General features: G+C 36.7%; 1 protein-coding gene across 3 annotated transcripts in view; it reads left to right on the forward strand.

Moving 5' to 3' along the window:
• LOC113081311 (active breakpoint cluster region-related protein-like) overlaps nt 1-22,982 on the forward strand; it is a 138,077-nt gene that overhangs the window by 70,593 nt on the left and 44,502 nt on the right. For all 3 annotated transcript variants that reach the window (XM_026253393.1, XM_026253401.1, XM_026253407.1), the window contains 11 exons: nt 801-986; nt 5,574-5,681; nt 6,796-6,856; nt 11,388-11,440; nt 12,267-12,407; nt 13,668-13,789; nt 14,748-14,916; nt 15,894-16,016; nt 16,118-16,193; nt 16,588-16,692; nt 22,503-22,577. In XM_026253393.1, coding sequence (XP_026109178.1) covers nt 801-986; nt 5,574-5,681; nt 6,796-6,856; nt 11,388-11,440; nt 12,267-12,407; nt 13,668-13,789; nt 14,748-14,916; nt 15,894-16,016; nt 16,118-16,193; nt 16,588-16,692; nt 22,503-22,577 — 1,219 coding nt within the window. The remainder of the gene's footprint in view (nt 1-800; nt 987-5,573; nt 5,682-6,795; nt 6,857-11,387; nt 11,441-12,266; nt 12,408-13,667; nt 13,790-14,747; nt 14,917-15,893; nt 16,017-16,117; nt 16,194-16,587; nt 16,693-22,502; nt 22,578-22,982) is intronic.

Genomic DNA, 22,982 nt, shown 5'->3' on the forward strand with positions numbered 1-22,982 from the left:
ATTCATGTTTTTAAAAGCATGAAGGAAGAGATATGCGCTCAGAGATGGAACAGAACATGGATGTGTAAAGCCATCTTTTTGCTCCAGGTTCTCGCCTAAACGGCAAATACAGGCAAATATGTCAATGCTGGGCTTGGTGATTATTCACGTATACTTTTGTTTGTCATGTAATAAATGAACATAAAGACTTGAGAATGAAAATACGCGTGTAACAGTAATTTTGATCTGTGCAGCTCTTAAAGTGACAGCGGGCTATGTTTTACATTTGATTAATAATTTCTACATGAACCTTTTCATATGAACTGCAATAAATACTAAACAAGAGCCAAACTGAAATGAGACATTAATAATAAATGGTATAGTGAATAATTAAAATAATCATACTACTTGAGACAAACACAGTTTGTTTCATTTGTATCTTTTTATTCATTTGTATTTGTCCTTTGCTTTTTTATTTTTTTTTTATTACTGACCGTTTAATTATTTTCAATAATTTTGAGGACTTTTTGTTTGTTTGAAATTCCGCTGGTCTCAATGTAGATGTCATAACAACCTTATTTACAGGAAATACATATTTGTATGACATATTTATCATTATCTTTAAATAAATCACTCATATAAAGGTTTGGTCATTTGGTCCCCTCATTATAGTATGAAATAATCGTGATTACAATATTACAAAATAATCATGATTATGATTTTTGCCATAATCGAGCAGCCCTCTATAGTAATATAGTAATATAATAGTATAACTTAATATATAAATAGATGTGAGTAGTGAGCATGTCTTTCTCTTTCAGCCCATGAAGCCTCTTAAAGCCACAGCTACTACATCAAAGCCAGTGCTGACGATGGAGCAGATTGAAACGATTTTCTTCAAGATCCAAGATATCTTTGTGATCCATAAGGAGTTTTATGATGCCCTTTCTCCCAACATTCAGCAGTGGGATGAGAAGATCACTGTCGGACATCTCTTCCAGAAACTGGTGAGTCCTCCTGCCACACAGTGTCCTGCCAAACACGCTGTTCAAGGGCCCTAGATGGTTATTTCTGAATACAATGACCCTCTATGAAGTGTACACTACAGACCAAATTTTTAGGGTCACTAAAACATTTATTCAGCAGTAAATTGATCAAGTTTGACAGTAAAGAAATTTATATATTTATTAAAAAAGGTTTCTGTTTCAAATAAATTGCTATTCTTTTACATTTTCTATTCTGAATAAAAGTATCATCATTTCCACAAAAAAATATTAGCAGCACAACTGTTTTCAACATTTATAATAATATAATAATAATCACAGGATGAACTACATTTGAAAAGATATTGAAATTGAAAACTGGTATTTGAAACTGTAATATTTCACAGTATAACTTTTTACAGTATTTTTTATCAAATGAATGCAACCTTGATGATAATAACAGATGTCTTCGAAAAACATTAGATGGGTCATGAAATGAAGAATAGAGTTAGCTTTAAATCTGACTAGGGTTTGCTCATATGTCTCATTGACGGGCTCTACTAATTTCAGAAGAACAGCATTTATGTGAAATGGAAATCTTTTATAAAATTCAAACATTATTGTTGATTTTCATCAATTTAATGCATCTCTGCTGAATAAAATTAATTTGAAATCTCTTAATCACTTAAATCGTCTCCAAGCTATTGATCAGTAGTGTAAGTTAAACAGAACCATGAATACGCTGAATATATTATACTCCAACTCAAGGCTAAAGGCAAATGCCAAATATTAACATGAAAATCATCTATTAAGCTCGTGGGATATGTGCATGACTGGTTATTTCAGAACAGTTAAATGTTAAGTAGGCCTCATCATTCTGGTGTCAAGCTGAGCGATGCACAATATTTATCTCAATATTTTTTAGCCTTTTGACAATATTTGATGTGTATCTCAATGATTATGCATTTCTGCATGACTTGTAAATGTAATTTCCCTCTTCTAGTTAGGTGAACTATATTAGGCCTAAACATCTATTGTTGCAAAGCAGATTTTTAAATGTTTAATGCAAGAAAAAAAAGTATAGTTAAAATTATCAAATCATTAAGTCCCTCTGTTCATCACAAAATAAATGCAATAACTGTATTTATCAGTACCAATATAAAAAAATAGATAGAGAAACTACTAGTACAGTCATTAGAAGACTTAACCACTCAAATAAAAAGCACATATAAGTACAATATTCACATACCTTCATGATTATAAATCAATGCCAAAACAATAAAGCATGCATCTTAAATGTATGTTATTTTTAAGTTCATTATTCAACTCTGAATGGATTTTGTTGGGCCATACCCAGCATGCATTACTGCTCATTATTACAGGATTTACTTCATTTATCTTCTGAACCGAACACCAGATGGCAGGAGGTTATGAAACATGACTTTTCTGAAGAGTTTTCTCCACGCACTCACACAATCACACACACACACACACACACACACACACACACACACACACACACACACGTGATTAGCAAAACATTGTGACAGTGGTTGAGTCTAGCAGATGGAGTAATTACAGGCTCCCTATGGCTCTAGAAACTCTGCAAAGAGTGAAATACTAAGACTAAAAGAGACTAATTTATACAGAAGAAAAGGTTTCTGAGTGGATTAGAGGCAGTTTCTTTCTATTAGTCACCCTTCACTCTTTCTTTCTTTTTTTTTGTTTGTTCTTTCACTCATTAACTCTGATTTCTCTCCCACAAATGTTTCTCTCTTCACCTCGTCTTTGTGACGTGTGTATGATACACTTGGTGAAAAGTCCGAGCACTTGCTGCAGGGTTGGTAGGTGACAGCGTCATGTCCGTGTGATGTGTTGTGCTCCAGACTTCTCTCGAGCAGCGGGAGAGAGGAGCATGCTGGGATGGAGATTGAGAATATAGGGTCTCATCATGCTGTTCTCACCTCAGGGCACAAACATACAGCAGTCCATAACCTTACAGAAGTCAGGGATAACAACTGAGAAGATGGGTAATAAAAGACAACAGGAGTTTGATTGAGAACACCTCTTGGCTTTAAGTCTGAAAAAGTGGTAGACCAATATATCCACATGCCCCAAATATTTAATTCCACATTAAACATTTATCGTCAGGTCTTTATTTAACAATATATGACTGTGATTTCACAGGTCGCAGACTAACCAGACCAGTGATTTAGGTATTATTCATGTTTTTAACAATTTTAATTATTTTAGAAAATGCTAATGAAAGGATTACAGAATCAAGAAGTTAAGGATCTTAAGTATACATCTATTTATTTGCAGATTAATATACATTTTAAAATAATGTATTTATATTAATAAAAATTATTTTCGTAAATATTGCATTTGTTTTATGGTGTCTCCTTTATCTATACACCTTTTACCTGTTTCTTTATTATTCTCAGGTAGGTAAGGAAAGTAGACCCTGGACAAAACTATAAGCATTTTAAAAATACTTACAACTTGCTCAGTAGACTTCCCCGTGGTCAGTTCTTGCTTACAGCTCTTAAATTACTACTCTTGCAGACCATAACTTGTCATTAATAAAATACAAGTTTTATTAAAGTTAAGAAAAGTTATATCAACGTACAATAGTAAAGTTACAAAATCAAGGTATAATCAGCTGGTATCAGGCGTCGAGGGATACTGTGCTTGTTCAGTATCCGTCTGTCGAGTCTCTCTCTCAGTCTTTTATTCGGTTGTTAAGTGATGACGTAAGAAGCGCTGTTTCCGGGTCCAAGCCTCAACTCGCTTCACTTGAGAATACGACCTCAGCAGCCGTTTATGAGCACTGTTTATTCATATTAATCATTTAAGCTAAACGCTTTCAAAATTACGGTATACACTACAGTCTCCGTGCTCACAGCGTCCCAAACACAAATAAGTTTTTATATATTTTTTTTATATTTATATTTTCATTGTCTGGCTATCTGGGACTTCGGTATGGAGTTAAAGGTTAAGATTATAACTTTTTCGCTAATATTCTATCACATTGTGAGTTTATATTAGAACTTTTAGTTGTTTTCTCGTGGTAACTGATAGAGCGTTTGGACACGGTCAGACTTAACAAGCGAATACCCAGACGTCGAACGCTGGTTCTTCTGATGTCATCACCTGGAGTGCTGCCAACTCCTCTGCCGAGGCTTTCAGCTGTTTACTTCACATTGCTTTAGCCCTTTTCCTCTTCTTTTTCCTCTGAACCGTCTGTGATATACACCTTAACTACTATATTGTCCATTTATCATAAAACTTATTTCCAATACATAGTGTGACACAGTGTGTCTACTCTAAATCAGTCACTACATACATTTCATGCAAGTAAGCAGTTTTCTTAATGTTAGTGAAGTTACACAATACATTTTCCAAATAGCATTCATCACAGGGTTACATCTTTGTACTTAAGCAAAAGCATTATTACTACTTAGGTTACAGTACATCTGTTTAAAGCAAATTAAGCATTAATCAAGACCGTACAATTGCAAAATCATCATCTCCATTAACACATTGAGTAATAAAATAAAATGTAGTAATTATGTTTGTGTTATTATCTTTAAATTAAACCTGCTCTCTAAGATATAGACATCGGCCATCAAAAAAAACCTGGACTGGTTGACCACCAATCTGAAAAATGAAAACTACAGCTTTAATAAAACAATAAAATAAAAGAATATTTGGATTCTGAAGAGTTTTAAAGTATTCAAATCAATTGTGTCTTTATTCATCATAGCCATACAATTAATAACTTAACAAATTAATTTACTTTTTGGGTGATGAAAGACTTACTTTAGTTTGAAGGAAACTAGTCTTTGTTATATTTTCCACATTGTCAGTGCAGAGAAAATCTAAAAAAAAAAAAAAAACCTTTCCAATAACCCGGGCACACCATGCTTGGTAAGAGAACTCCTGAAACAGTGTTAAAAATGACAAATCTCATAATCCTGCTGTAAGTTCACAGACATCTGGTTTTAAAATGCAGTTAGATTTTGGCTGGTTAAACATCAAAACATTTCTCTGTTTGAGCACCCCGAGCAGCCTGACATGGCAACGATTGGCTGAACCAATGGTGTAAGTTTGGGATCAAGACTATGATGATGCTAGTGCCGAAGATATGACACACTTTGAGCTTTAATAGCAGGCCCCAGGATGGTTGTGCTTCACTCTGTATGGGCGTCATAAGTTCATCGTGTTCCTCTGACTGTTATTACAGCAAGAGATCTGAAGTGTTGTGATAAAGCCTGCTTTAAACTTCACTTCTCAGTCTTTGGGTCTCCAGAGCTCTCAGCAGAAGCTCTGATGTCTGTATCTTGTGTCTTATCCAGAGGATGAACTCGCTCCAGCAGAAAGCGTCCACTGTGAACACACTTTGATGAATGTTCAAGAGGTCTACAGATGAAATCAATGTTTCAGCATTGACATTTTTCATTCTCTTTCATCCCTCTGTCTCCAGCTTCTAGTTTTTCAATCTTTTCCTCCTCTTCTCTGTGGTTTTCCTTTACCGTCCTCTCTCTCTCTCTCTCTCTCTCTGTCAGTGTTTATATTGTTTTTAACATGTTTCCTCTGCTTGTTTCTTAGGCCAGTCAGCTCGGTGTGTACAAAGCCTTTGTGGACAACTATAAAGTGGCAGTGGAGACAGTAGAGAAATGCAGCCAGGCCAACAGCCAGTTTCAGAAGATCTCTGAGGTGAGCTCATCTACCTCCTACCACACCACACTATAGGCCCTGATCATTACTGTCCACAGTACATAATGTACTTCATTAATGAGGTGGAGCTAATGTTTGAAATGGTCAGGAACTGGCCGTTGTCCAGTTATTGATCAGTACAGAATGTTCTCAAATCTATATATAAAAAAAAAATGATGATTAGTTTTAAATATGAAACTAAGAACTAAGCATGTGACTGTCTTTGAGTGTGTCATTGAATTGTTTACTTGACTGATTTGTTCAAAAATGCAGATTAATTTAGTAATAAAACCACTGTGTATTCCTTGGAGATAAACAATGGTTCTAACTATGTATTAGTTGGTAACTATTTTTGCGGTGAAATAGATCAAAACAGACAATTTGTGCAATGCTTGTAAAATGTAACTTAATATTAATATTCAGTTCAGTGTTTTTTTTATTTGCCCCATATCTTGAAGTTTGGTGGCATCTCCATTAATGTACAACTTTTGGCATTAAGAAAACAAAAACGCTAGTAATTGCTTTGTCACATTTGCATATTAACATTTTAAAAGGTATATGTATATAAGCATTGATTAAACATTGCAAGGTGGGATATTTTTTAACAGCATATTTAACAACAAAGAGCGGAGTTTTTTTCACTAATAACGATTTCTCATGCTTATTTGAACATACGCCCAACTTGAACTATTAAACATGCTCACATCTTGTTTATCTTATTCTGGTAAAATAAGATGATAAATGATAAAAGGGGAAGAAATCCCATGATTACATTGGAACCACCCATCCATATCTGAACGATATGTTGTGGGGGGTGGACTCTTTGACCTTCCAACACCATAGCAACGAGCTAAAACTACTAAGGACATCTTAGAAACCGCATAGCAACACTATTGCAAGGCATTTCCATAACTTAGTGTAAATCTAGTTTTAATATTCAGCTTGGTGCATTTACTCAGAAACACACATACACCAGAAGCCTTCCACCTCACATCTCTCTTCATTATTGCATACAGGAAGTATTCGTCACCTTCTGCTGCCTCAGCCAGACACGAGCTCTGTATGTGTGCTTGTGTCTGTGTATATTTATAGTGTGCATCCTTTCTGTTGACAGAACCTGAAAGTTAAAGGTCCTAAAGAATCCAAGGACTGCCCCACAATATCCACCATGGAGGGTAAGCGTGTATCTATTGATCAGTGATGTGTGTGTGTGACATGCATGAGTGATCTGCATGTACAAAGCCTGAGTCTGGTATAATGTGAGCTGTTGTGTTGATTGGCGGTTCGTTGAGTGACTCGATGCTTATGAATGAACCGTGAGCAGTGTCTCTTTAAGAATGAGTTCTGCATCTTCCTACTTGTGTATGCAGCATCCACAACTCGAATGTGTGTGAGGAAGAGTCATGCGTGCCTGCTCATTCTGAGTGTTTCGGAGAGCAGGAGTGTGTGAGTGTCTCTCTCTCTCGCTGTGTTGGTGGTGTTTGTGAGGGATGGATAAAAGGGGGTGCAGAACGAGAAGGAAGTAGTGAGAGAGCAGTCAGAGAAGACTGCAGGATCGGTGGAAGTTTGTCATGGAGGTTCTGCTGGTTCTCCGGCTGTGTTGTAACTGCACCTATGGTAACTATATTGCATTTTAATGCTTTGCTAGTCTGGATGAGTTAACATTTTTGATTGTTGTGTGGTTTGGTTTAAGAATCGTCCATGGTTTCAGATCAGAAGATCGAGTCTTTCTAGAGCTTCTAGAGTTCTGCTGGTAAACAGGTCTGATCTCATTTCAGTGCAGTACGAAGTCTTGTAATTCTGCATGTGTTCTCATATTTAATTGCAGTCGTAAGACCTCAAGCATAAAGGGACTTATAAAACGGATCATTCGGATTCTGGCTTCTGATTGGTCAATATTGCATTCTAGCTTTGATAAAATATGCAATAGAGAAACAACAGCACATTTTCTCATAGCTATTGTGTACCATACATGGTGCAAATGGGGATCAGTTATTAATGCTAGTTCACATGGCAGGGACCATATTATCAGTTGGATGATGACACAAAATATATAAGCATAAAATATTGTCTTATCAAAATTGATGTCTTCAATTTTTTATGTGTTGTTCCTGATAATGCCCTTTAGCTATAGCTGTATTCATAATAACTTCTCATCACTTATTACTTTAATATGCATTAGACAAAGCTCTGATAGTGTTTGACAGATTCCAGGTTCCATGTGGAAAGAGTCGAATGGGTTTGAAACCAAGCAGGAATACATAAAAAATGTATTTCCTAATGAGCAACTGGACCTGCCTTTCAATTCTCATATAATTTTCATATTTAGTTATAATAGGGTAATGCAGAGAAAAAAACTGTTAAATGCAAATGATAAACTGCAACTAACCATATACAGTACTGAATGCATGAATAGTACATAAATATTACTTTTCAAAAGGTAAGCGAAAATGCTTTATTTTTATCATTTTTATCATATATTTTGGTGTTCACAGACACACATCATTGAAGACTGAATGTCCAAACTCTACAAAACCACATAAGATGAAAATAGAAATGTGACTCAAACCAAAAACCCATTCACTTGCAGTGAGCATAAACATGGTTTGCAGTGCACCAACTTTTTATTTTCATTTTTGTGGTGTATTGAATTGCTACAATTCAATAGGCTGTTAGAAACCAAAATTGACAAATTTCCTGTTACTCATTTAGCATAGTATTAAACATTTACTAAATTGTTTATTTTACTCCTTCGAAATTCCTTCTTCCACCCCAAAGTGACTGGAGGATTATCCCCCATAATGCACCAGCTGCAGTCACCACAGTGATGCTAGATGATAGACCGTTAAAGGTAGACATAAAAGTGCACAAGTGTTGATAAATGATAACAATATAGAAAGATTGGAACAAATATCAAAGAATTGTTCAAAATTCACCTGCGCACTTTCTCTTTCATGCAATCAGTTTATTAGCTGCCAAATAATAGACATACAGATATAATCAGCCCCTTTAAGAGTTGATCCAAAACGGTGTCAGTGTGAACGAGGGATGAAATGGAGCAAAGGAAACCCAAGAGAGAATGTGAGAAGCAAGACACTAAATGTGCAAACACTGTTGTAATCAGATCGATTTGTGGAATGCAATATAATATACATCAACAGTTTAATATTTTTTTACATTTGTTTTCCTCTAGAGCTAGTTATAACAGTGACATTTAGATTAAATCATCCCCCAGTGACTCAAAACTCGCAGTGTCTTGTGTTTATATACACATGGGTGGGTTGAAAATATATGGAAAATATGAAAAGAAGTTGGAAGTCTGACTCGAAAGCTAATGTAATATCCCTCATTCATGAAAGTTGCTTATGAATTAAAACTGTTTTTTGTTAAAAAAGATGCCCTCAATTCTACTTTCTACTTTGTTTATACTGTAACCAGTATATTTAAATGTCTATAATAAGTGAGAATTATTGTGTGTTGCTATAATGGAAGGCCCTTTCTAATAAATGTATAAGGGTTTAATCTGTCATCTGTTATAAACAGAGATTGAAAGTGATCCGATTCGTTGCTTAATCTCAGTGCTGTCCTGTTTCCCCTTCACAACTAGCTCACAGACACAGTCATAAATGCACACACACTGTCTTTGGGTGTCTACTGTACTTCTTGTAATCATTCCATCACCTGCTGCTCTATTTCTATTTTCTTTTTTTTTCTCTGTCCAGCGGGATGAATGTATGGGGAATCAGTAGCTCAATTGATCTAGAGGGGTTAATTCTGTGACCGTGTGTGAAGGGCATCTTGAACTCAAATTAGTATGCGAGTGACTGTGCTGAGATGTGATTGGATGTCACAACCTAAAGCAACCTTCCTGGGCTGCATTTCTCAAAAGCATTGTTAGTCTAAGTAGTTCATAAAGCGCACTATTGCCAGTGCTACTCAGGCTAACATTACTTTTGGGAAATGCTTTCCTTATTTGTTCCCTTTCAAATCCAATCAGCTGTGAATCCACCGAATACATCCACGAAGAACACCCTAGAAACCATGCAGAGATGCTGTAACGACCACAAGTGGAAAACATAAAGAACACAATAGCAACTGACTACCTAACACCCAGGAAACTGGAAGCCAATGCACTAGCAACTAATTAGATGAACTGCAGGGACTGCTGGGAATCATCATCCATTAGATGACCACCACAGGACCCGCTGTAACCCTGCAAAGATGACGAAGACGTGCATGTGCAGAATTCTCCCACTAGTTCAGTCAAAGAAATGAGAGACAAAGCTCTTTCCTGAGCACTGTTCACAGGAGACCCTTATCTGACGGTGTGTGTCAGTGTAGTATTTTCAGTGTAGCAGTGCTCTTTGTTGTGTACACACACAGTACTTCTTAGAAAACAATAGTCTGCCCTTGATAAGCAGCAAACGGAAGCAGGACAATGAATGGAATCACTTTCATTTCTCTGCTGATAAACAATAAAAACTTTGACAGCCATTCAGGATCCACCTGACTTTAAAGAGCTGGAGCTGCAGCTCGCAACTTTCAAAACGGATTAGAAAACAGAATTGTATCTGTACTGTATGTCTGTTGATGTGGATGCTTTTAATTACAGTTATCATTCTTAGTGTGAACAGTCATTTAAATTGTGCTTTTATTGCAGTATTGAATTTAAATTGTATATATTTAATGAACCGCGATGTCATCATCAAAATGTTGCATTATCATCATGATCATAATAACACAATGTTGCATTATCTGTTTATTACAGTACATACTCCACAGACAGACAAGATAAACCTTTGACACCACTCTTTTGCGGTCTTAAAACCTCTGGTATACATCTCTTTTATTCCTGCAAATAGTTAGCTTTTTTAGATAGTGGTCAGCTAACTACAGTAAAAACAACTGAAATGATTAAAGACTATTGAATTCTGCCCTATTGTATCCATCATCTTTTTAAGGTAGGAGCATAAGAGCCATTTGGAACTTGAATGTGCAAAGCTGATGTTGTCTTGATATGGCAAACTAGTCTTTGTTATCATTTTGTTTTAATGTGTTATACTCATCATGGACACTCTGGTTTGTAGCACAAATAGTTTTATCATTTATGGCACTTTATTATTTTAGTTATAGGTTTAGCTCACCTATAGCAGCTAATGAATTGGAAGTCCTGCTCATTTAAAGAAAATAGCGTTCTTCTGCACTTCAAAATAAAGTGGATAAACCGAGCAGCATAGCAAGCTCTTGGGTGTGTGGTATGAGTGTTCATGTCCCACTGCAGCGTTCAGATTCACAGATGTGGATCGAGGGAGGCCATGATACTGTGAGCTGCTGACAGATATGCATTTCCTTCTCAGTCTGTCAGTTTATCAAGAGTGTGTGATGAACAGAGAGCTGAAGACAGCATTCATTTGTCCTACAGTAGATGTTCATGTTTGTGAAGAGCTCTGCTCAGAGATGCTGCTATTATCTGTAGTGTCTTACTGCTCAGTCAGCTGTGTAATAGTTTGGGAAAGGGTCTCTCTCTCTCTCTCTCTCTCTCTCTCTCTCTATTTGGGTTTGTTTGGCTTTTAGAGCTTCTGTATGGTTGGAAGTATGAATGTTTTGTGAGATTATATTTTGTACAATTTAACTGCATAAAAGGATAATTCTATATACCTTATGTACTTATGTTCACTCTATATTCCTTAATGTTTGTCTTTGCAGCTCTCCTCTACAAACCTATTGACCGTATCACTCGCAGCACTCTGGTCTTGCATGTGAGTCTCGCTCTCTAAAATATACATATATTTAATACAGGTAGTCAAGTTTAAAGGTCACCTTCACTAAGGAAAATGCACAGGCTATTATTTCCCTTTATTTCAGCATGACTGAGGTTGCAATTTCTTCTTCTTTTTTTTTTTTTTTTAATCTCTGTTTGAATCAAACTCGGTAGAGATTTTGTTGCCGTCAATCAATGCCATAAGGAAGCGTTCAGACTACCAAATTCTACTGTGTAAAGATCATTCTGTCAGTTTCAACATGTCAAATTAGCTTTTCTTCATGGATCTTAAGGTCATTATAAACCCTGATGTCAGTAGTAGGTGGTTTCAAAAAAAAAATTATAATAATAATCAAAACCTGCATGAGAGAAACCTTTGGCAATACGTTAAAAAACATTAATTTCATGACAAGTGACAATTTTTTTTTATCAAAGTAAAATTAAGCATCACAACTGTTATCAACACTGATAATAATACATTTCTTATAATAATAATAATAATAAGAATAATTATTATTATATTTTTTTTTGATCATGTGACAGTGAAGGCTGTGATGGCTCCTGAAAATTCAGCTTTGCCTCCACAGGAATAAATAAAATTTTCATTTTTTTTACATTAAAATAGAAAAGTTATCTACGATATGCTGCTTTACTGCAGTCTTAGTCAGTCTTAGTAAACATAAGATATATTTTAAAAACATTTAAAAAATCGTACCATCCTCAACTTTTAACAGTAGTGTCGGTTTATCTATTTTATAGTAGTTGGTTTATCACTTTAAGCATAAGCATGAAGCTCAGGTATGTTCCCTGTTTGTTTTATTCAGGATTTGTTGAAACACACTCCTAAGGATCATCCAGACTTCCCACTACTGCAGGATGCTCTGAGAATATCCCAGAGCTTCCTGTCCATCATCAATGAAGAGATTGACCCTCGCAGGACTGCCGTGACCACACCGAAGGGAGAGGTGTGTGTGTGTGACTGACTGACAGAGGAGTTACTGTATACCTTTACTGGATACAGTATGCAGAATTACAGAATGAGGCCTTTTTAAGGCAGTGGATGTGTCAGTGACTCTATAAGAGTTTATTTTGTATGTGTATATACATATGCTGCTGTAAATATTAACATAACATCTAGGGACTACTTTATGCTTACAATTATATAAGAGATGTGAAATACATTGTATATATTGAAAAAAGATGTAGATTAAACTGCATGATAGTTTTTTTCTTTTTCTCGTGAGAATATTTGTAAGTCCACGTCATACTAACAGGAACCTATTCATAGAAGGCCAGGTTACGCTGTAGTAAGCTGCGGTTCTAACCACACAGCTTTGTAATGCTGTTAGTTAATGTTCGTTGGAACTGTGGTTTCAGGAAACATTGTGACCATCGACCAACAACGCTTGCAGCAAAACGCACCTCTAAAAATTAAGACCGTTCGCTTGCATGACTTTTATTATTATTCAATTTGGAAATGTTATGGAATGTTATCAAATGAAGAAGGGCTGGCATAATATATTTTTTTTATGTTTTGGCCTAAAGCATTCACAATTATGATATTGTTGATATATCTATAGAAATTTTTGTATTCTAAAAAATATTTTTTTGGGGAAATGAACCACGCTGTCTGTGGTAGTTGCTACATACTACTGCTTTTTTTCTTTTTATGACTGGTTGCAAACAGGTGCAATACTGCCACCTACTGTGTTCAAGTGTTAACCACATTACTTGTGCTGCATTATTTACTAAATTATACAGTTTGTGGAATATTAACATTATCGCCAATACCAATATATTGCCACACTCCCAACTATAATAATTAACTTTAACAAGCTACAGGTCTGAAAATGTGTTCATTTTCAAACACAAATTCTTCAGATTCTCTTTTGTTTGACATTGCGATCTGTTTTGATAAAGGCTCCCTGACTTCTGACGGTTTCTGTTTGATGAGCTTATCTTGCTGTAATCACATGAGAGTGAGTGGATCAGCTTTATTAGCTTAATCTCACCCTCATTTTTCTTCATCATACTTATTTAAAATAAGTATTAGACGTTTGAGTGTCAGCGCTTTTAAAGATCAAGCTGTACAGTGTCAGTAATGAATTGAATAACTTCAGGAAGGCTCATGACCTTTGCCGCCCCTCTGTTTTCTGGAAGTTTCTGTGTTTTTCTGCTCTGATGAGTCCACAGGAAGTAACGGTGGGTGTTTATGTCTCTGGCAGGCTCGTCAGCTGGTGAAGGATGGCTTCCTGGTGGAGGTGTCCGAGGGGACGCGTAAACTCCGTCATGTCTTCCTCTTCACAGACCTTCTGCTCTGTGCCAAGATGAAAAAGACCGCAGTTGGGTATGGACATGGACACTCAAATGCAATCTCACTTTCTCTTATTTTATGTTTTGCCCACTCATGCATTCATCACTTTACATGCCGCTGTGTATTTGGTGATTTTAATTGGTGGTTATGCTTGATGATGAGCAGATTAGATTTCACTGCAAAGCCATGCTGGGCATCATCATCATCTCATAATAAGAGTGCATTATCAAACATTTTGACAGTGGAAATACATTTTGATTCCCTAAAGCGTGTGTGTATACGCCACATAATAGAAAGTGATTAGATTAACGGTCTCTGCAGAGGCATTTCCTGTCAGGACAGGAAGAGAAAGACATCAGGAGACATGCGTTTATGTTTAGAATTGTGCTATAATAATCTCTACAAATACGACTAACTATATACACTATACATAGTTTGAAAGAAGTGTGAAAGATGTTTTCTGTTTTAGATGGATGATCATATTAAAATCATACCCTATTTATTGCATCAAAATGTATTTAATTTCATCCTACTTGTTCTACAGATCTGTGCACTAGTGTCATATGCTACGAATATTCTGGCCTGTCAGCAATAAATTTATTATTAATTTTTTTAAAGCAATTTTTTGATTACTGTCAGTTTAAGTGCCGGCTATACAGTGTTGCCAGATATTGCTATTAAAACAAAAAAATAAATAAAAACAAATTATTTAAAATATTTTGCAAATAAGATAATATAAAGATATTGCTTACAATAAACTGCAACGTCCTATTTATTCACTTTCTTCAGTATCAAATTAAGTGGAAAAGACAGGTAAAAAAATGCTTATAATAGCTGTATCTGGCACCTTCCGGACCTCGGTGACCTCATAACTGGCGACGGGCCTGCACCTAATGCACTCAAATGATGTGCTTAATATAGAAATATACCAAAAAGCACAATAAATGATGCTCCGATTTGACATTGAAATGTGTTTTTCTGTGTTTGTCAGGAGGCATCAGCAGTATGAGTGTAAATGGTACATCCCTCTGGCTGATCTGAGCTTTCAGACTCTGGATGACTCAGATTCTCTTCCTCACATCCAGACGCTCCCTGAGCACGAGATCGAGGAGATGAAGATCAAGATCTCCACCATCAAAAGCGAGATCCAGAAAGAGAAGGTAATGTTGTGTATAGGACTATACAAATAATAGATTTAGTTCTGTTTTTGCCTGCACTCTGAAAAAATAAAGGTTCCAAAAAGTTTGTTTTTTATTTTCACAGCAATGCCACAAAATAACCATTTATAGTATTCTAAAGAACCTTTTAGAGCTCAGAGCTAATCATTCTCTCAGAGAACATAAAAAAATCTAAAGAGCCATTTTCTACTACAAAGAACTTTGACGTTCTTCACTTCATTAGGGAGAAAGTGGGTTTTGTGGTTTGATAACTTATGTTTGGCATTGCTGAAGCAGGTCACTGTGATAGTACAGTGTTTAAATTCAGACAGACAGACATATTTTAGACCGTCTGCTTCCATTGTTCAGCGGAGGTCAGCACAGGACAACGAGGCGGTTACTTTATGGTTACTCTCGTGGGTTACTTTATGTTAGCTGACACTGAGAGAATCGATCGAAAGTGTTCCCCCCTGAGAGCACTCGCTCCTGGTGTCTCTTCTGGGAGTTCCTTCTGCTCAGAGCAATTACTGCACTGCAGTCATGTAGCCCATTACACTGTGTCAAGATATAATGTAACGTAGACACGCACACTCTAACGGATTGAGCACTGGGGCTCTGAAGTCTTTAATTAGACGTCAAAGCCTGATAACATCATTTCCAGTAAAACTCAAACTCACACAATGAACGTACACGCAACCTTTCAATTGACTTCACAAACAAGAATGTAATATCTATGCCCACATACCATAGTTGTGAAATTTTATGGTTTCGGTTTAAAAATGGTTTAAATATTATATATATATTTTAAGATATTTAATTTAATTTAAGATATTTTTAAGTATTACCAATATTAAATAAGATAAAATGTTAATTATTTCATACTGTGTGTGACAGATAGACACAGACTGACAAATGTCTGTGGTATACTTTGCTTGTAAGGGTGGCTTCCGCTAACATCAGACTGATTTGTGTGTGAACAGAAAGCACAGAAAGGTCAGAGTCGTAATGTGGATCGTCTCAGGAAGAAGATGAACGAGCAGGAGTCGTGTCTGCTTTTATTTTCCCCCACCATCCCATTCCGCATCCACAACAAACACGGCAAGGTACCACATGGCACAGCCATCCCTTTCACTGAATGTGTGTCCACTTAAACGATCCAGTAGAGGGAGCTGTTGTTATTCTTTAACCGTTTCTCTTTCGGCAGAGCTACCTGTTTCTGCTGTCCTCAGATTATGAGAGGTCCGAATGGAGGGAGAGCATTCAGAAACTACAGAAGAAAGGTTAGACAACCTTTTTTATTAAAACTTCAGATTATTCAACCATATCAATGGCACAATCCATCATTCCTGAAGCATCCACACACTAGCACTCCATTAATGCTCTCTGAGGTCCACTAGCTATGGGCTCCACTAGTCGGCCTCAGCAAACTAATAAGTTAAATAATTAATTTAAGATTTATTTTAATTTTATTTCAATTTTAGTTTTAAATTGCGTTTCAGTTCATTTCCAGTCGTTAGTGATTTTAGCGCTTGAACTTAAATTTACTTCAGTCAGCACAATTCTGGTTTCGTGTAGGTTTTTCATCTAATGTTTATATATTATTTTGTTTCAGACTTATCTGACTGAACACGAATGTTTTAATTCGTGATGATAACCTTGATGTGTGTTTTTCAGACCTGCAGACCTGTGTGTTGAGTTCAGTAGAGTTGCAAGTGTTGACTGGCTCCTGCTTCAAACTCCGAACGGTCCACAACATCCCCGTCACCAGCAACAAAGATGGTAAGAGACACAAACTGCTCCCTGCTCACTGATTCAGTGCTGAGTAGCTTCAACTGTGTATGGAGGGGACAAATGCAAATGCTGTCTGAATCTGAGCTTACAAGTACTCACTAGCCCAGTTTCTTTGTTCCTCAGTTTCTCTTACTATTACAGTGAAGTCCAAATAGGTTTTTCATAAATCTAGGTTACCGTCTGGCTTTACTCTACTGACAACCTGTGCCATGTTGAGGCTGCTTTCGTTCACTTCTGAGCAGGACAGTGTTTCAGTCTTTGGCGGTTAGTTTTTGTGTGGACCCTGACATGTGTTGATCTGGATGACATTAAAGCCATCTGTCCATCACCTCCCACGTTCAGCGCCAGTCAGCAGAGCTGGAGTCGCTCACTATCAAAAGGGCTGTATACATGCTCCACCCCTCTCCTGGTGAATTATGGGTGATTGGTGGTAGGTTCAGAAATGTTGTTGCATTTAGCCATAGCAGAATGCATTAAACCTCTCCTAAAATCTCATTACAGTGTTTTTCCTGTTATAAAACCACTGTAATACAGTCAGTCAGTTTTATTTATTTAGCACCATTCACAAAACAGAAGCAGCTTTATCAAAATCATGATGTTAATATTAATAATCATCCAAAAATTGTAATTCGCAAAACAATTTACTCACACTTATGCCATACAAGATGTAGAACATATTTGGAAAAAATATTAGCATTCAATCGTTTGCTCCCCAGTGGATCCTCTGCAGTGAATGGGTGCCCAAACCGCTGAAAAAAGTAATTCCCAAATAATCTACAGTCCATCAATCAACATCAGTGTTTGAAATACATCCATCAAGATTTTGTATTTTATTATTATTATTATTATTTTTTTATGTTTGAGTGATTCCTGTATCAATAATTTTCGTCTGATTTAAGAGAGAAATAGGCACAGATCAAGCAGCCATTCACAAGCAAAATGGTCCAAAAAGTCCACAGTTGGATTTTTAAGTAAGAGGACAACAGGGGATGGACTTTTTCTCTTGAGGAAATGTTTTTATGGATTGTGGATTCATATTTTGGCCAGAATTAGCAGTTTAATGTAACAAATTGTTTCTTACACGCTGCTTTTTGCTTCACAAGACATTAACTGATTGACTGGAGTTGTGTTGATTAATTGTGGATCACTCAGATGTTTGAGCTCTCAATCTGATGGCACCCATTCACTGCAGAGAATCCACTGGTGAGTGTAGATGTATACTCCTCAAGAGTCTTGTTGCTTTCAGTTAATAATGACATTATTATTAATAATCACACTAATCACAGTAAAAATCATGTATGTATTTTTATTCTTGATTTTTTTATTTCTTTTTTCATTTATTCGTTTATTTTTGTTAGCATTACTCTGACCACACTACATCTTAAATTAATAAATACGCAAGTAAATAACTGGACATGAAATATTGATTTGAGAGGACAATTTTGAGGTTGAGCGATAAGAATCAATTATTCTAGAGAGTAAACATACTGGAATTGTTGTGTACTGGTGCCAATAACGTTGATTTAATTTGAAGAACTACAGAAGCACAACGCACAATGGATCTGCAACAAATTTTGAGTGTTAATAAAAAATATCCTTTTCTGAGCATGTTCTGCTGGCAGGCCGTGTCTGGCCAAGGGGTCCTGAGTTTGACTTGTTCTGTCTATCATAAGTGACACACGTAGAAAGACCCCCTCTGATCATCCCCTGAACCCCACAATGTCCCTCCTGCTACGAAATTTAAGATGCAGGGAATGAGGTGAAATGAGGAGCAGCTGCTGAAGGAATGTAAGCCCTGCCACATACCCTCACATACATTCCCCATCAGCCCCAAATACACAAACTCTTTCCTCTGGACACCAGCAGTTTGAGCTGACAAATCAAGGCTTTGTAAGGAGTGTTTGTCTTCATTATGAGAGAAACCGTATGACATTGAGAGCTCTCAAATGGTGGAGAACCGTAATTAAATGATAGTCGGCTTCTTTTTTGAGAGAGTTTTTGGGAGGCCTCTTCACTTGAGTCACATCACGGTTTAGCAAAGCATTGTGCGCCTCTTTGACCTCCACATGAAAAGCTTGCCAACTGCTTTGATCCATCAGAAAAAGCCCGGTTGAACATGGGTTCACGAAGTGTTAACTCTTTTAGGGTGCTTGTGGTGAATGGAAAATGAGTTTGGTCAGGTTCTCTTCATGTTTTAAACATTCCTTGCTTTGTACTCCACGTTTGGACAGAATTTAAGAATTGATTTGTTTTGTGTCATGAATGAAATGGCTACAACACATAGGAAGGTAACTTGGAATTCAAATAGGAATTTAAGGGATCGTTCAGTTTAAAATAAAAATTATAATTTATTTTCACTCTCATGCTGTTACAAACCTGTATACTTTTCAGAAGAAGATATTTTGAAGAATATTGATTACCAAACCGTTGCTGATAGCCGTTGACTTCCATTGTAGGAAAAAATAGTATGGAAGTCAGTGGCCAGCAACTGTTAGGTTGTGCATTCTTTTAAATAACTTCTTTTGTGTTCAGCAGAAGAGAGAAATGCATACAGGTTTGGAACAACATGAAAGTAAGTAAACTATGATATAATTTACAGTTTTGGGTGAAATAGCGCTTTAAAGAAAGTGGTATTTATTGCATTACTGTTGAGTGGCTAATGACATAATTGGCTAAAAACTATAAAAGTTTAGTCAAGCTGCCCAAGTTTGTCTTTAAATTATTTAATTTTCTTGCAAGCTATATTTCTTCAAATCAATTAAATTGGATTAAATAATTTAATACAACTATTTACAACATGAATAGTAATTCCTTAACTAGTTTTTGACCTCAGTTAAAAATTAGACTAAAATTTAAGAAAAATAAAGAATATTTAGAATAAAATTCAGATTCAGGATTTTTGATTTAAATTCAAGAACTGAGATTCAGATTCAAGAACTGATCTCTAAATGGCACACAACCTTCTTATATTCAAAAGACTAAAATGTGAGAATCACAAATCTGCATGACGTGTCACTTTGACAAATGCATTAAGAAACATTGGGCCCTATTTTAACGATCTGAAACGCAAGTGTCAAAGCGCGAAGCGCAAGTAAGTTTGTGGGCGGGTCTCGGCGCTGTTTCTATTTTCCCGGCGGGATAAATGGCTCTTGCGCCCGGCGCAAATCTAAAATGGGTTGTTCTGAAGTAGCTTCATTATTCATAGGTGTGGTTTGGGCGTAACGTGAAATAAACCAATCAGAGCGTCATCCAACATTCCCTTTAAAAGCAGGTGCGCAAGTTCCATTATGGATTGCTATTATTATGGCGTATTTACCAGGCGCATGCCAGGAGCGGTTCACAGCCGAGGAGACTGATGTTCTTGTAAGAGCAGTGAAAGACAGAGAAGTTGTGTTGTATGGGGATGGGAGAAACCCACCCAAAATAGCGTCGGTTAAACAGGCGTGGGAGGAAATAGCCACAATTGTTTCATCGATTTTTTTTTTCCTGGTTCTTGACGGACAAACCAATTTGTCAGATGTCCATAAATACATATATGACCTCAAACAGGTCTGATCCTTAATTACTACAATTAGCCTGAATAATTTGTAAGCTAGATTTATGCCTATTTTTTCACATCTTCGTGGCACACCACAATGATTTCCGTCATCTCATGTGTTAATATTGTTTTTAAGTGTAACAATTTATGATTTGCAAAAATAACTGTTGCATCTGTGTAGATTACATGAGCAAAGTGTATGCGCGTTGTGCACGCTTAACATTATGGTCAAGCATGCGCCCTTAAAATAGCATAATGAACAACGCGCAACGCGCCACTGACTTTAGACTAGTTTTTTTCTGGTCAGTGGCGCAATTGTTTAATGGTACAGCAAAATAGCACCAGGGATTGTTTGCGCCGGAACACGCCTCCTTTTTTGCGCTGAACCGCCCAGGGAGCGCAAGTTCATTCACTAGTTTAGCGACGTGCTTCTGTGGAGGGAAAAGCGCGCTTTGCGCAGGTGCAAAATAGGAATGACACATGCGTCGGTGTACAAAGTCAATTGCGCTGGGTGCAAGATAGGGCCCATTGAATCTTATGAAAAGGCCTTAAAGTGCAATTTTGTTAAATTAGATTTTATTGTTTAATCAAACAGTTTCTAGACTGAATGGTGAGATGAGATGCCATTTGATTCACACTTTTGGACTGTATTATGATCACATGTCCACCAACATGCGCAGGTCTTTGACTGTTTACTCTCTCACGTGTTGTTCTGGTGAGGAGCTTTAGGTTCAAAGAGGTTCTCGGCCAGTTTACTTTCTGCTAAATAAATGCAGAGAAAAGGGAGACTGCAATTTGAGCACTGCCACCCACTGCTTCTAATATTGATACAATAAGCCTGTGTGTGTGTGTGTGTGTGTGTGTGTGTGTGTGTGTGTGTGTGTGTGTGTGTGTGTGTGTGTGTGTGTGTGTGTGTGTGTGTGTGTGTGTGTGTGTGTGTGTGTGTGAGGGTCGGTCAAGGCCACCCTGAAGTCATGTTCTGTGGGCTCAGAGACCTAGGTTTCCTCACATAATGAGAGCCTTCAAGTCCAGAAGAATCCTCTTGTTCTCTCAGGCTTACCATAAATATTGTCTTCATGAACCATGCTTTTTTTTTTTCGGTGTGGTTATCCAAGCTCATGGTTTTAGTGAAAGACTTTCAGTAATGTGACACTGTTTTCATTTGCTCTGACAGCTGCATTCTTTCCACCAGCACTAATTGACAGAGTTCTTCATCAGGGCAGACCAGCCAAAGCTGGGAGTTGTGACACTTGGTTTTATCTGATCTGTATGTGCAAGACCTTGCAACTTGAGCAAAACTTAGTCAACCTGACTTTACTATTGCTGCTTTACATTCCTAACCAATCGATGGGGCTTTTTCAGTACTGATATCAAAGACACTGACAACATTTTTTTTGACTTCTATAAATAAAATGCTTGGAATTGATTTTGTTTACAAATATAAATGATTTCTTTACAAAACTAAAAAAAATATTGTTAATAATAATAATATTATATTATATAATATAATAAAAAAATAGATTTTTGTTTCTTTTTTTTTTTTTTTTTTTACGTTTTTTTATTTATTTATCGAGAACTAAGAAGTGTCCAGCATGCATATAAACTACTACATTTAAAAATAAATTCTAAATGAACTTCCTGTCCTCACTAGTTGGCTGTTTGGTTGTTGGATGACTAGTAGACGGTTTTAACCATTGCTAATATTAGCGTGTAAGTCAGGCTCTGTTGTCTGTTTATGACCACATTCTCTATAATCTCAGTGTGTTGTTTCCTGTTGTAGAGGGAAACCTGAGTAGAGTGGTGAGCATCAAATTCTGTAATGGTTCGAAGCAATCCAAAACACCTAGAATGATAGTCAGATAGCCTTGTATCACCAGTCCAGCACAGACATGGACCACACAAACAGGAGACATGCTGTAAGAACTGCACTGTTCACATCACAGCAGACATGCACTCACCAGCTGCTCACATGTCTTATTTCCCTCTCATATCTCCAAGGAGCTTTGGACCTACTCTTGGGTGGTCTGGGCCATTTCTGATTTTAATTTTAGCGTTATGTTTGTGTTTTAGCAGCATATGGGTGACTAGACACTTGCATGTGTCCTTTATCTGTTATCTGCCACTAATAGGCAGGAAAATGGAGGATTGTTGGTAGATTAAAGAGAGAGATGCTGAAAGATGACTAAAGCAAGGAATCTATCTCCCTCTTGTACACACACACACACACACACACTTACTGAGTGTTTCTTGTCTCCTCCAGATGAGGAATCCCCTGGTCTGTACGGCTTCCTTCATGTGATCGTCCATAAAGCCACAGGCTTCACAGAATCTGCCAGTAAGTCTTGTCTGTTTCACTTTTTTTTTTTCTTTTTTTTTTTTTAAGATTATAGAAAACACATTTATCCTGCATAATATAGAATAATGGAAACAATTAATTTGTATAAATCAGCATTTCCCAAAGTGTGGTCTGTGGCCTACTAAATATTGTAGGGGAGCTGCAGCCAACAATGTGGGAAATGCTGATCCATACAGATGTATTGTTTTATTATGCAGAGCACAAGTAAATGGCCTCATATGTTGGGGAGAAAGGAAGAAAGAGGAATATTGTCACTGAGAAACTACACTTTTGTTTCTTTTTTTTTCAACTGTTCACCTTAGATGAACTCTGTAAAAAGCTGTAGACGCTTTTGTTTATACCTGTAGCAAGTGTGCTTACAGTAAGTTACTGTGATTGTGTAGG

Source organism: Carassius auratus, chromosome 5 (assembly GCF_003368295.1).
Source record: "Carassius auratus strain Wakin chromosome 5, ASM336829v1, whole genome shotgun sequence".
Taxonomy (NCBI): Eukaryota; Metazoa; Chordata; class Actinopteri; order Cypriniformes; family Cyprinidae; genus Carassius; species Carassius auratus.